At 46.4% G+C, this 14,356-nt stretch overlaps 1 protein-coding gene across 1 annotated transcript in view; it reads right to left on the bottom strand.

Annotated features, from left to right (window-relative positions):
- The window catches only part of LOC140418101 (sodium- and chloride-dependent neutral and basic amino acid transporter B(0+)-like), a 46,084-nt gene extending 38,645 nt beyond the window's left edge, over nucleotides 1–7,439 (bottom strand). Inside the window, exon 1 of the mRNA XM_072501520.1 lies at nucleotides 7,374–7,439. Within this exon, the coding sequence (XP_072357621.1) occupies nucleotides 7,374–7,439 (66 nt within the window). The remainder of the gene's footprint in view (nucleotides 1–7,373) is intronic.
- Nucleotides 7,440–14,356: the final 6,917 nt, after the last annotated feature.

Raw genomic sequence — 14,356 nt, 5'->3', positions numbered from 1 at the left:
AAGCAACAGTGTATGTGAGCTCTCCGCTCCACTCAGTAGATGCTCACTGAAATTTGCACCCTCTTGCAAGTAGACCTGCGGCCGCAGAGTAGGGTGAGGACATCATTGTCAGTGACCGTGAAGGTAATGATGGGGTTGAATTCCTTCTCATTGGGCTCTTTCCAGGCTGGATCAGGGATGTCTCTGACCCATTGCAGTTCACCATCCAGTGTTGTATGACGCTCTGTATTTGAAGAGAGGAGAATGCATTTTTTCTTTTCTGTCCAGACAGAAACAGATGGATTGTACAGGTGACTTCACCAGGGCACTGGGCTTCCCATAGTGCAGGTTGTCACTGACTGCATCCACATAGCTCTGCAGTCACTGCATGAAAAAGCAAAGATGTGCAACAAGCACAAAGAGTTCCACTCCCTCAATGCCCAGCTGGTGTGCAACCACATTCAGCACCTCATCGTACCAATGTCCTCTAGTCATGACGCCTTCACTCTGTGCCAGTCCGTTGTACCATCAGTATTTGTGTCACCAAGAGAGAACAGAGGGTGGCTTCTGAGTAACGAGGGATATCTGCTGATCACTGCCTCGTGACTCCAGCGTGCAACCTACCCACATGGGGACAGCATATGGACAATGAGAACCATACTGGCACACAGAGTGTGATCGAGCAGAACAATGGGGTTTGGGTTTTGATGTGTTATGTGCTCTGGGATAACACTGAGATTGCCGGAGGTCCTGAGTTGGTGAGGAGCCCGAATCATCTCCATGGTGCCGGGATACATTCGCTGGTCGTCACAGAAGGGACTGAGGTAAACCACCTAGATTAAGCAGTCTCCTGATATCATGATGTGTTATGTACTCTGGGATAACACAGGCTGCAACTGGATGCAGCCTTGACCAAAAGCTACTGCAGACCTTGAAGTTAGTTCAATCTGATTTATTGAAACAGTAGCACAGTTAGCTCAGTTCTCTATGAGTTCGACTCTCTGCTAACCTAAGTGTGGTTACTCTGTCTGACTGAACCAAACTAGCTCTTAGCCACATGCTGGAGGTGTGATGCTGTACATACTCCCTGACTCACTCTCTAGATGTTCATCAGTGGAAAGAGGTGGTGTGTGAATGCCTCGTGCCTTTGATAGTCAGATACCACCCCTGAGTGTCCTGCCTGCTCACTGGTCATGTCCTGATCATAGAATTTACAGTGGAGAAGGAGGCCATTCAGCCCATCGAGTCTGCACCGGCTCTTGGAAAGAGCACCCTACCCAAGGTCCACACCTGCACCCTATCCCCATAACCCAGTAACCCCACCCAACACTAAGGGCAATTTTGGACACTAAGGGCAATTTATCATGGCCAATCCACCTAACCTGCACATCTTTGGACTGTGGGAGGAAACCAGAGCACCTGGAGGAAACCCACGCACACACAGGGAGGATGTGCAGACTCCGCACCGTGAACCAAGCTGGAATCGAACCTGGGACCCTGGAGCTGTGAAGCAATTGTGTAATCCACAATGCTACCATGCTGCCTGTTCTGTGTTCATTAGCTGCCTGTCTGTATATCATTATCTGCATGTTTGCATATCATGACATCTCCCCTTTTTTTTGTATGTTCGGTTGGTATGTGGAAATGTATATACAGGTGCTGTCATAGACTAACATATTTACAAACGGTGGCATATGTGAACACCTGAAGACAGCTGTCTAATGCGAGAAAACAGAACATAACAAACAACACAAGTTCATAAGTCCAGTCTCTGAGGCTTCTTGATGCGTTTGAAATCTGCCTGTGAGAGGAGGTTGGCAGAAGCACCTGTGTCCAGCATAAACTGGATGGAGCAGTGGTTGACCTGCATCACCGCACACCATTCGTCCGCAGAATCCACAGCGAGGATGGATTGAATTTGTGATGAAATGGATGTGGCATATTCACATTTGGTGATGATGCCCACACAGTAGGTGGAGTCCAGGCATTCTTCCTCTGGATCCGTTGTGCTGCCAGAGTCGGAATTGGGAGTGCTGGCCCCTGACTGGTGGTGCAGACCTGCACAAGGCTGCATAGTGTCCAGACTTCCTGCAGTTTAAACATCGCCTGCCTTTTGCAGGGCAGTGTGTCTTTAAGTGGGCGTCGCCGCGGTTCAAGCACGTCATGATGTCGGCGTCCTGATGCTCCGCGCGTCGTCACACATGCGTAATGCAGGTGTCGGCCACTCGTTATCCTGTTCACATCGCGCATGCGTGGGGCCCTGGGAAAAGTGCGCGAAATGGCCGCTTTCATCAATGCTGAGGTGCTGCATCCGGGAGATGGCCTGCACACTCTCTGCCTTGTGGGAGGCAAGTTTCTCATTTTCAGCCGATTTGTACTGGGCATAGCGATTTTTGGCGTGCTCATGCACTGTGCATGTTTCAATCGCGACTGCAGGGTCATATGCTTGATTTTCAGTAGCTGCTCTCTCAGAGGATCAGAGTGAACTCCAAAAACGATTTGGTCTCTGATCATGGAGTCAGCAATATCGCCAAAGTTGCAGGACAGCGGTAGCAGGCAGAGTTTAGTTAAGAAAGAGTTGAAAGATTCATCATTACCTTGTAGGCGCTGTTTAAAAATGTAGCGCTCGAAGATTTCATTGATGTCCACTTCACAGTGACTGTCAAACTTGTCCAGGATGGTCTGAAACTTTGTCTTGTCCTGGCCTTTGGTGAAGTGAAAAGAATTGAAGAGTTTGATGGCTTGATCACCCGCTGTTGAGAGGAGAAGTGCAATCTTCCTTGTATCAGACACACCCACGAGGTCTGACGCTTCAAGGTACAGCAGTAACTTTTGCTTGAATGTCCGCCAGTTGGCACTGAGATTGCCGGAGGTCTTGAGCTGGTGAGGAGCCCGAATCTTCTCCATAGTGCCGGGATACATTCGCTGGTCGTCACGGAAGGGACTGAGATAAGCCACCTAGATTAAGCAGTCTCCTGGTATCATGATGTGTTATGTACTCTGGGATAACACAGGCTGAAACTGGATGCAGCTTTGACCAAAATATACTCCAGACCTTGAAGTTAGTTCAATCTGATTTATTGAACCAGTAGCATAGTTAGCACAGTTCTTTATGAGTTTGACTCTCTGCTAACGTAAGTGTGGTTACTCTATCTGTCTGAACCAGACTAGCTCTTAGCCACGTGCTGGAGGTGTGTTACTGTACATACACCCCTACTCACTCTGTAGATATTCATCAGTGGAAAGAGGTGGACTGTGAGTGCCTCGTGCCTTTTATAGTCAGATCCCACCCCTGAGTGTCCTGCCTGCTCAATGGTCATGTCCTGTTCTCTGTGTTCATTAGCTGCCTGTCTGTATATCATTATGTGCATGTTTGCATATCATGACAGGTTTCACTGGCTGAACCACTCTGGAGGAGCTGCACTACGCGTCAGAGAGTGTTTCATGATTCATCAAGATCCACTGCATCCTGCACAACCTCACCGTCATGAGGGCACCGGGGATACAGTGAGAGGCAGCGAATGAGGAACCGCAGGAGGATGTTCCTGAGCAACATAAAGTAAGTCTGTTGCTATGGCAATGAGAAAGTGTGGCATGGCAGAATTAGTCAAAAGCCCAGCATTGCATAAGATTTGCATTTGACTTGTGGCATTCGAAAATGACACTGAATTACGAATAAATGAAAATCCAGTTTTTCAGCAGCTCGAAGGGACTGAAAGTCTCTTAAAGAAACAAATTAAACTATAGAAAAGCGTGTTGCATAATACTAGAAATCAAAAATGTCACTTTCAGAGGATTGCTTCAAAATCTTTTTCCCGCTCTTGGTGTCCGCCCATATTTTCACTGCCCATTATGCTCTCCAACCTTGGCTCAGTTTCTAGACTCTAGATGTTTTTCTCGTGCTGCATGCTAACAATCTCTCCTGCAAATGAACCTTTTGCCCGATGTGACTTTAGGTACACAATCAAGTGTCACAATTTAAGAGTTAAATAGTATCTCTTGTCGCTGGATTTTGCTGGTTCGATTTGATATTTATTTCTTTACATGGAATGTCCGTGCCATGCATGTGTGTGTCCCATCCCTAATTGTCATTTCAGAGGTCAGTTAAGAGTCAAACATGTTGCTGTAGGTCTGGCCAGATCAGATAAGGATGACAGATTTCCCTCCCTAAAGGGCATTAAAGTACTAGATGGGTTTTTACAACCATTAATGCGAGTTTCATCCAGGTTTTTATTATTTATGGCTTCCACGGCAGGATTTGAACCGGTCACCCCTGGGCATTAGCCTGGATCTCTAATTTACTAGACTCGTGACACAACGCCATCGACTCCCCGCAAAGTTATCAAACCTCTTGCCATCTTGACTTCAGAAAATGGACAGTGGGGCAATCTAAGAATGGGGAAATTTTTGTAAAAAGATCAACAGGTATGTGTGCACTCTAGTGCCACCCACCGCCCCCGCCTCAGGCAGAATCACACAAGTCTCTTTTCTACTCATCTCTAACCTCCATTCCTCAGCAAAGTCTTTTACTGTGGTGGTCACCTCGAAAATTTGTAATCACCTTACTTGTAACTCCATGTTTGAACCCTCTAAGCACGTACGTAAGCCCACCCCGAGCTTTGAATAGAAACAGCCTGTAATCAATGATGCACCATCCTTCCTCACCCTTCTCAATTTCTGCAGCCTTTGAGACAATTGATCACATAATTTACCTTTAGTACCTCTCCTCCATTGTCCGTCTGACAGGGAATGCCCTTTGCCTTCTCTCGCCATGGCTTCTCTTCCCTCCCAATTATATCTAGAGTCCCTCAAGTTTCTATCCGTTGCCTACTTACATTTACCATCTGTATGATGCACCTCAGTAACATCAGCCAAACACATGTCAGATTCCACATGTACTGATAATGCCGAGGTCTACCTTCACACCATCTCCATTGTCCTCTACTGCCTCAGTATTACCAGACTGCTTGTCTGAGCAACACTTTATTGAAACATTGCCTCCTCTCTGAGCCCAAGCTGAGTTTCTGATCTAATTTATGCTCCACTATAAAGACCATTCATCTCCGCCCCTGAAAGCGTCTACCTCAGTCCTTGCCTCAGCTAATCTGAGACTGGAACCCACATCCAGGCTATTGTAACCTGTATGCCAACTATTTCAACACTCTCCTGACTGGCTTCCCATCTTTCACTCTCCATCAAGCTGAGCTCATCTGAAGCTCTGCTGCCTGTAAACTAATCCGCACATCCATCAAATATGTGCAGTCTGACTTACATTGATGTACTTGGAGCCAATGGCTCAAATCTTTTTAAATGTCGTTCTTCAGTTCACAGCAGTCAAAAGTGGTACAGTGGCTCCACAGCATGAGGAACCCGAGTTCAAGTTTGGCCTTGGGTGACTGTTTGTGTGGGGTTTGCACTTTCTCCCCGTGTCTGTTCTGTGTGTGTTTCCTCCAGGTGCTCCAGTTTTCCCCCACAGTCATGTTAGGTGGATTGGCCATGCTAAATTGCCCCTTAGTGTCCAAAGATGCACAGGTTAGGTGGGGTTATGGGGGTAGGGCAGAGGAATGGGCCTATGTAGGATGCTCTTTCAGAGTCAGTACAGACCCGATGGGTCTGTAGCTCTGTGGCCTAGCCTTCACTATCTCTATGGAATCCCAGTGATTTTCTAGCTCTTGCCTCATGTGCTTCTTTCACTTTTTGTCACCCCACCATTAGCTGCCGTGCTGTCATTTGTCTAGCCTCAAGTTATGGAATTCCCTCCCTAGTCCTCACTAATTCTCTTCTAAGATCCTCATGAATAACCATCTCTCTAACCAAACCTTGTGTCAGTCACATACCCCAACAACTTGCTTAACTCAGTGCCGTCTTGTGTTTGTTGGTCTGACAACACTCCTGTGAAGCATCATGGGAAGGTTTCCTCACATTAAAGGCATTGCATAAATGTTGTTACTCTAATATTGTGCCTCATCATTTTCCGCAGACATCATTGTTTTTGTACAAGGTGGAATAATAGATTAATGGGGTTTGACACTGAATAGAAAATTATCTGATTGAGTAAACAAAAAAAATACTTCTAAATTCTCCTCTCCAAACATCTCGACAATAATCACTGCTTGTGTTTCTGTACAAGGTGTACTTCTAATTGAGGTCAGGCGACCTGACACTTCAATGTTGCGCAGAAGACCGTGATGGCAAAGTTTAGGTAGGAATAATGAAGCATATTGAGTGAGAAGTTTGAGTTGGCCAATTTTAAAATATTCTTTATTGTCACAAGCAGGCTTACATTAACACTGTAATGAGGTTACTGTGAAAAGCCCCTAGTCGCCACATTCCGGCGCCTGTTCAGGTATACGGAGGGAGAATTCAGATTGTCCAAATTACCTAACAGCACTTGTGGGGACTTGTGGGAGGAAACCGGGGCACCTGGAGGAAACTCACGCAGACACGGGAAGAACGTGCAGACTCCGCACAGACAGTGTTCCAAGCCGGCAATCGAACCTGGGACCCTGGTGCTGTGAAACAACGGTGCTAACCACTGGTCTACCGTGCCACCCATTTTGGCATGGGTTCAGAGTTTTAAATGCTGATTGGCTGCAGAAAGTAGACGGCTAGTCAAAATGTAAAAATGACAGCATACAATATTTTAAGAACATTCGAGGTCCTCTGACCGCTAATTAGAACATTGGGGCAAGGAGTGAACCATACAGCCCATTGAGCCTGCTCTGTTATTCAATAATGTCGCTGCTGTCCTTCGACAGAAATTCCCCTTTCCCACCCTGTCCCCAATTCACTGGATTCTCTCAATGCCCCAAAATCTTTGGATCTCAATCTTGAACATACTCATCAATTGAACATCTGCCACCCTTTGGGATGGAGGATTCCAGATTCCTAATCCTCTGAGTGAAGAAATGTCTTCCCACCTCCGTCCTCATTGATCAATTCCTTATGCTGAGACTATCATCCCTAATTCTAGAGTCCCCAGCCAGGGCAGACATCCCTTCCAACCCTGTCAAGTCCTTTAAAGAATTTTGTAATATTTCAATGCGATCGCCTCTCCATCCTTCTGTACTCCAGAGAATTCAGGCCCATTCTATTCAAATATTCCTCCTACGGCAGCTCTGTCATTCCAGCTATCAATCTAAAAATTATACAAAGGCTGAATCATTTTACTCTGGTGTCAGATTCTTACAGCAATATCACACAGAACAATTTCCATTCAGCATTACACAGTAAATAGACCCAGCAGTCCTCATCCATCACTTTGAAAAAGATTAACTTCAAGATATTTGCCACAGTAACACAACCGAGCAAAACCAGATCAAATTCCCCATCTCACTGACCAGTTATGAAGTTCCTATGCTAATTCGCTTCGGCATTTTGTTAAAATTACTCACGTCGAGTTGATCTTCTGAATGTCCTTTCGGAAAAATTCCTGAGAAAGACAGAAAGCGCCTCAACATTTTTTTTTAAAGAAGTGAAGAACGTTACTCAGAAAGGAAATCGATTGGTGCCCACACCAATTGCCTGCCTTGCCCACCAGGCCTCTCCCCTCAGACTACTAACTGCTGAGCTGATCAGAAGAATCCAAACTGTGGCAGAAAAAAATGAAAACTTCTCTCATGTACTGTTTTCTGTCTCAGGACTGGTTCCTTCAGGTCTCTCGCAGCAATTAACAGTAAATGGAAAATGAAAACCAAAAGCGGAGGAGGAGACTGACACCACCTCTGCCACGTTCTTCAGAGGAAAATCCAATTTTAAATAACAACATATCGCGAGGGTGATTTAAAAAAAAACTCCCCAAAATGCATCGTAGGGATGATGAAGAGTACGACAAACACACTCTGTTCCTGGGACTTAATGCAGTGGAGTCTGTCCACAAACAGTTGGTTTAAAAGTCAGGGCATCGCGGTTGAAGATTAGAACGTTGGTGTTTGAAATTGGAAGGTTGATGTTTGAAATGAGGGTGTTCTAGGGACTGTTCTACTGTTCTGGGCAGAGAAGTCTAAAAGATCGAGTTCAGGGCATCCGGGGGTCCTGCACAACTTGGCTGACCAAAGGGTGAAAGGCAGCAGAATAACAGAGACACAAAATCCTTGGTCAAGGTGCTCAAAATAAAGTTGATAGCAAGGTGATTCTCTGCAAGAGTCCCAAAAGAGACTAGGATCAGCATTTCTGGGGTGGTCTGAATCTCCCGCGTCATCTGGCACCACAACCCTCGAGGATTATTTAAGGGGTTTGGGTGGGGTTGAGGATTAGGGTTAGAATTAGAGTCAAAGCATTTGATATTAAACCGGGGACCCATGACAAATTGGGGAGGAGGGAGAATTCCCTCATTAATCAGGTGAATGGTGATTTAGCAAGCAGACAGGAGCACACATGCACCTCTTTCTGTTTAAAAAGGGGTCAGGTATTAGCGTCCGAGTGACTCACTAAGGAGAGGTGGGTTCATTTCGACCTGTTCAAATCAGCCTCCTATCGCGACGTTTTGAGCTGAATTTGGAATGACTAGTTGCTGTACAGTTTCCCAGGGTTCGGGAAACTCGGCGAGATTGACTGGCACTTGAGCAAGGTGATTCAAGGCCAAGAGTTGCTATCTGCATAAAGGTTCAGTGTGCAAAACTGCTACCTCAATTTCCTCTGGGACACAGTTTGGTTCATGTTCCCGCTGTGGGGAGGTGGTCATGTTCTCTCTGCTTTTGGAGGTGGTCATGGCTGCACTTAATTTGAACGAGGAAAAATATGAACAGGGATGTGCTGTTGTTGCTCTTTTTAATGAGTGGAATACTATCCCATGAGAGTCGCCAATAATGTTGCAAATTAACTAGATATGGCAGTTATTAATGATAATATTGCTTTTCAGAGCCGCCAGGTATCAAATGATACCACCACAAGGCTTTACCGGATATCGATCAAAGGACCAAACAACCAGTTAGTCAGTTCAAGTTCAAAGATAGTTTATTGACACACAAGGATTACTTCGGCATGCAACATAAAACACTACAAGTTAAACTACACCTAACAACTACAATAACCTACACTTAACTTCAGGGCAACCGGCTCTTTGCAGATGAACAAGGCCTTTGTTCGGATCTTGCGTGGCTGGGTAGAAGAAGTGGCTTCGTTTCTGCTGGGCTCAGCCGTCTGGTAGCGATCGTTGGTCTTGAACTTGGCTTCTGGTCCTAATGCTACACTTGGTTTTAGGCGTATACCGGAGCCAAGAGAGACCGAACACATGACTGTGTCTCTTTGTATCCCTCTGGGATTTTGCGCTCTTTGGAGGCGGTCCTTAGCTTTGGACCCAATAATTCAACAGGCTTCGATTACTGCCTTCGATTTTGGCCAATAAAGGGGTGGGTGCCTTGATGGCTGGGCATGTCCTGAGCGGTCATTGATCTTGGCTGTTTGGGCTTTCTTAGCAAAGGGAGTGGCGCCGGTTAGTCTGCATCTGTATTGGGTACCTGAGTCCTTTTGTTCTGGAGAACTGGGCCATTAGAATGCAAACGAGCGGGGGTTTCGATCGCATCGAGCTATGTGGGTTGCAAATACACACACAAGCTCTGAGTGTGTCTGAGTCCTGGGTTGGCCATAATTCCCATGGTCCTTTGCAGGTGGCCATCTGAGATGGCTACATCATGGAGGGAGCTATAGATGGACATCAGGGAAGGGAGGAACAGAGGAGCCTGTAGTCACAGAAAGGCACTGTTGGATGAACTGACAGAGGCCTCAGCTTCCTTGATCCCTCAGAAAGATCCAGTGCTTCTGAAGGTTGCAACGGTCACATCAACATGTTGTAGCATATTTCCCAATCCTTCAGTTTTGCTATGATTCAATTTTCTATGAATAAACCACAACAAACTCGAGATAGGATTAACTTAAAGGGTTACCTTATTTGCACCTGCTCAAAATGTGGGAGGAGGGTAACAACATTGCCCCCTTTGCACTTATGCAGTAAAAGGGAGATAGAGAAGAGACAGTGGAGTAGTAGTAAGGTAAAGGTATAGTCGCCATAGTGCAGGATGACCATAGGCTCCTTTCCCCTTTGAGGGAGAGAGCTGACTGGTGGTGATATAACCTGAGGAACACCACACCTCAGGCGAGGGCAAGGTTGAGAATGCTGGGGGGGGGGGGGGGGGTCTCCATGCATAACCTCAGCTGGTACGGGGATTGATCCCGTGTTGCTGGCCTTGCTCTCCATCACAGTCCAGCTGTCTAGCCAAATGAGTGTTGTCCCAGAACTGGTAATCCAGAGACCCAGGATAATGACATGGGGACCCAGTTTGAATCCCATTCTGGCACGTGGTGGAATTTAAACTCATTAAAATATCTGGAATTAAAAGTCAAATGATGACCATGAAAGCATTGCGGATTGTTTTAAAACCCATGTGGTTCACTAATGTCCTTTAGCGACAGAAATCTGCCATCCTTACCTGGTCTGACCTACATGGAATTCCAGACCTACAGCAATGTGGTTGACTCTTAAATTACATTTGAAATGGCCTCGCAAGCTACTCAGCTGGATTGAACCGCTACAAAAATACAAAAAAGGAATGAAACCGGACGGACCGCCTGGCATCGAACCGGGCACAGGAAACGACAACAGCAAACCTCAACTCGACCCTGCAAAGTCCTCCTTACTAACATCTGGGGACTTCTGCCAAAGCTGGGAGAGCTGTCTCGCAGACTAGCCAAGCAACAACCTGACATAGTCATACTCACAAAATCATACCAGTGCTGTGGTGCTATTATAATTGCAGCCAGATGGTGGCACTCTACACCTGCTAATCTGGAAAGTTTATTTGCGTACACTGCTGTGGAATTAGAGACAGACTCCATTCAGGATCAGAAGAGAAACACAATAATTGATCACCTGCTGCACGGCAGACATTGCAAGGAATAGAAATCACTCAAACATAAATTCCATTTACGTCCATTTTCTCCCATTTCCCTTGTCAGCCTTTCAAAACAGTCGAAAGTCACCTTTTCAGGCTGTCAAATTCCCCTGGGCACGTGATCCAGGATTCTTTAAAAAGGAGCAGGTCTAACTCCCTCACAAAAGCTGGCATCGATCATGTGAGGATGGTTGTTCCTCAGCCAGGGACATGCTGACTGTGACCACCAGGCAATGGAAAGGGGGATAATGGGGGGATGGCAGGGGAGGGGGTTGGTCGGGGGGGGGGTGGGGGGGTGCGGACACTGGTGGTACAATTGAAATGATCCACAGCCAGAGGAGGGAGAGGAGAAGCCCAGTTGGTCAGGGCATTGGTTGAGAATGTTGAGGCCTGCAGGCGCTCTCTGAAAAGGAGGTGCTAGAATAATGGAACTCTGAGAACATAGGGAAGCACAAGAAGTAATGAGGAGAGAATACAGGTACATTAAAGAAGCGTGTGTAGTTCTGGGAAAGCATCCAGGGCATCTCCCTGATTTTAAGGTGGTGGGGCCAACTCTGTTCAGGAAAACTGGATGTACAAGTGGCCTAACTGACAGAATTTTCTTTAAATTATTTTTTAAGGAATGTGGGTGGGCACCACGGGCTCTCGTCCATCCCTAGTTGCCCTTGCGAAGGTGATTCTGAGCTGCCTTCAAGAACCACTGCAGTCCTCGAGGTATAGATGCACCAACAGCGCTGTTATGGAGGGAACCCCATGCTTTTGACCCAGCGACAGTGAAGGAACAGTGATATGTTTTGAATCAGGATGGTGAGTGACTTGGAGGGGAAACTTCCAAATGGTGGCGTTCCCAGTTATCTGCTGCTGTTGTCCTTCTAGATGGTAGCGGTCATGGGTTTGGAAGGTGTTGTCGAAGGAACCTTGTTGAGTTAATGCAGCGCATCTTGTAGATGGTACACACAGCTGTTCATCGGTGGTGGAGGGTTTGAATGTTTATTGAAGAGGTACCAAGCAAGCGGGTTGCTTTGTCCTGGATGGTTTCATAGAATTTACAATGCAGAAGGAGGCCATTCGGCCCATTGAGCCTGCACTGGCTCTTGGAAGAGCACCCTCCCCAAGCCCACACCTCCAGCCTATCCCCATAACCCAGTAACCCCACCCAACACTAAGGGCAATTTTGGACACTAAGGGCAATTTAGCATGGCCAATCCACCTAACCTGCACATCTTTGGACTGTGGGAGGAAACCGGAGCACCCGGAGGAAACCCACGCAGACACGGGGAGGATGTGCAGACTCCGCACAGACAGTGACCCAAGCCGGGAATCGAACCTGGGACCCTGGAGCTGTGAAGCGATTGTGTTAACCACCATGCTACCGTGCTGCCCTACTGGTATTGAGCTTCTTGTTGGAGCTGCACTCATACAGGCAAGTGGAGAGTATTCCATCACACTCCTGACTTGTGCCTTGTAGATGGCGGCCAGGCTTTGAGGGGTCAGGAGGTGAGTTACCCGCTGCAGGATTCCTAGCCTCTGAGCTCCTCTGGTAGCCACAGTATTTATATGGTTAGCCCAGTTCAGTTTCTGGTCAATGGCAACCCCAGGATATTGATGGTGGGAGATTCAGCGATGGTAATGCCATTGAATGTTAATGTACGATGGTTACACTCTGTTGGAGGTGGTCATTGACTGGCACTTGTGTGGCGCTTGAATATTAATTGCCACTCGTCAGCCCAAGCCTGAAACCCCAAAGTTTTCCTTAAAGAAACTCCAGGCTGTTGTTACTCAAGAGTAATGTAAATCTTTGGAACACTTAAATCCGTAATGTTCCACTGTTTAATATACTCAAGACGGAGATAGCGCTCCGCACACCACTGAACCAAAAGTTAAAGTAGAAGATCAGCCCAGGTTTTACTGAGTAGGGGAGAAGCCTCAGCCTACCATATGGCTGATTCCTGCTCATAATTCATATGTTTTTATCAACAAAATAATAGTTCTGATTATCAGAAGTGAACTTGAGAATCGCCTGTAGAAAAACCCAGTAAATAGCAGCTGGTAATAAATTCATAGAAGATCCTGTCTGACCAAAACCTTTGACTTTTCATGGAGAAATTATCATCCAAGAGGACTGCAGAACAAATTGCTGCACTTGGCTTTTTCAAAACATTTAATGAAACTCTTCACGAAAGACTAATCGTTATAGCAATGGGGGAGTGCTGAGTCGAGTGCCTCTGGGCTCTGTATTTGGACCCCTACTGCTTATAATTTACATTCACATTAGGATTATCAAATTCAATGCATAATAACAAACAGGCAAGCTGAAACTAGTACAGACAGTCAGACCTGATGAGGCAGCACAGGAACTGTGTGAAATTAGTTAGGCAAGTTGCTCAAAAGGGTGGAAAAATGGTAGATAAAATGTAATGAGGACAATTGCAGAGATTATACGGAGGAACAAAATCCATAGGTATATTGCACCCCCCTGCAACCTAGACAGTTCAAGCAAACACCTACTTCAATTTGCAGATTCCAAGTTTCAGGAAGATTCAAGCCATGGGATTCACACCCCGTCACAAACTCTGTTCTCTAATCACTGACTAATCACTGACCACCCCTTTCCCTGACAAATGTCTGAGGGTGAACCAGACTATTTACAACCTCGGTGTCAAACTGGCCACACATCCACATCATCACCAAGATTGCCAATCGCCACCTTTGCATCATTGCCTGACATTTTTAAGCTGTTTTTTCCTGGGATAAGGACATTGCCGTTTGTTTCCCATGCTTAATTGCCCTTGGGAAGGAGGTGGGAGCTACTTTCTTGAACCGTTGCAGTCTCCGGGGTGACCCACAGTCGGAAGGAATATTCCAGGATTTTGACCCAGCGGCAGTGAAGGAACGACAATATATTTCCAAATCAGGATAGTGAATGACTTTGAGGGGAACCTCCAAGTGGCGATGTTCCGTTCTTTCTGCTGCCCTTGTCCGACCCTGGCCGTGGGTTTGGAAGGTGCTGTCGATGGAGGCATGGCAAGTTGCTGCAGTGCATGTTGTAGGTGGTAACATGGCTGCCACTGTGCATCGGTGGTGAAGGGCGTCGAACGTTATCGTGTGCCAATCAAGCTTTGTCCTGGATGGTGTCAAGTTTCTTGAGTTTTATTGGAGCTACACTCATCCAGCCAGTGGAAAGTATTCCATCACACTCTTGACTTGTCCCTTGTAGATGGTGGGCAGTCTTTGGTTACTCTCTGCAGGATTCCCAACATCTGACCTGCTCTTGTAGCCATAGTATTTATATGATTTCTGGTCAATGAACATACTAACATACAAATTAAAAGCAGGCATGGGCCACTTGGCCCCTCAAGCCTGTTCCGCCATTCAATAAGGTCATGGCTGATCTGATTAGATCAACCCCTGTCAACCCCCAATAACCTTTCACCTCCTTATTAATCAACAATTTTGGGGCAGTACTGTGGCACAGTGGTTAGCAGTGA

Source organism: Scyliorhinus torazame, chromosome 5 (assembly GCF_047496885.1).
Source record: "Scyliorhinus torazame isolate Kashiwa2021f chromosome 5, sScyTor2.1, whole genome shotgun sequence".
Taxonomy (NCBI): Eukaryota; Metazoa; Chordata; class Chondrichthyes; order Carcharhiniformes; family Scyliorhinidae; genus Scyliorhinus; species Scyliorhinus torazame.
The sequence above is the reverse complement of the archived record's forward strand: the minus strand, read 5'-3'. Positions and strand labels throughout refer to the sequence as shown.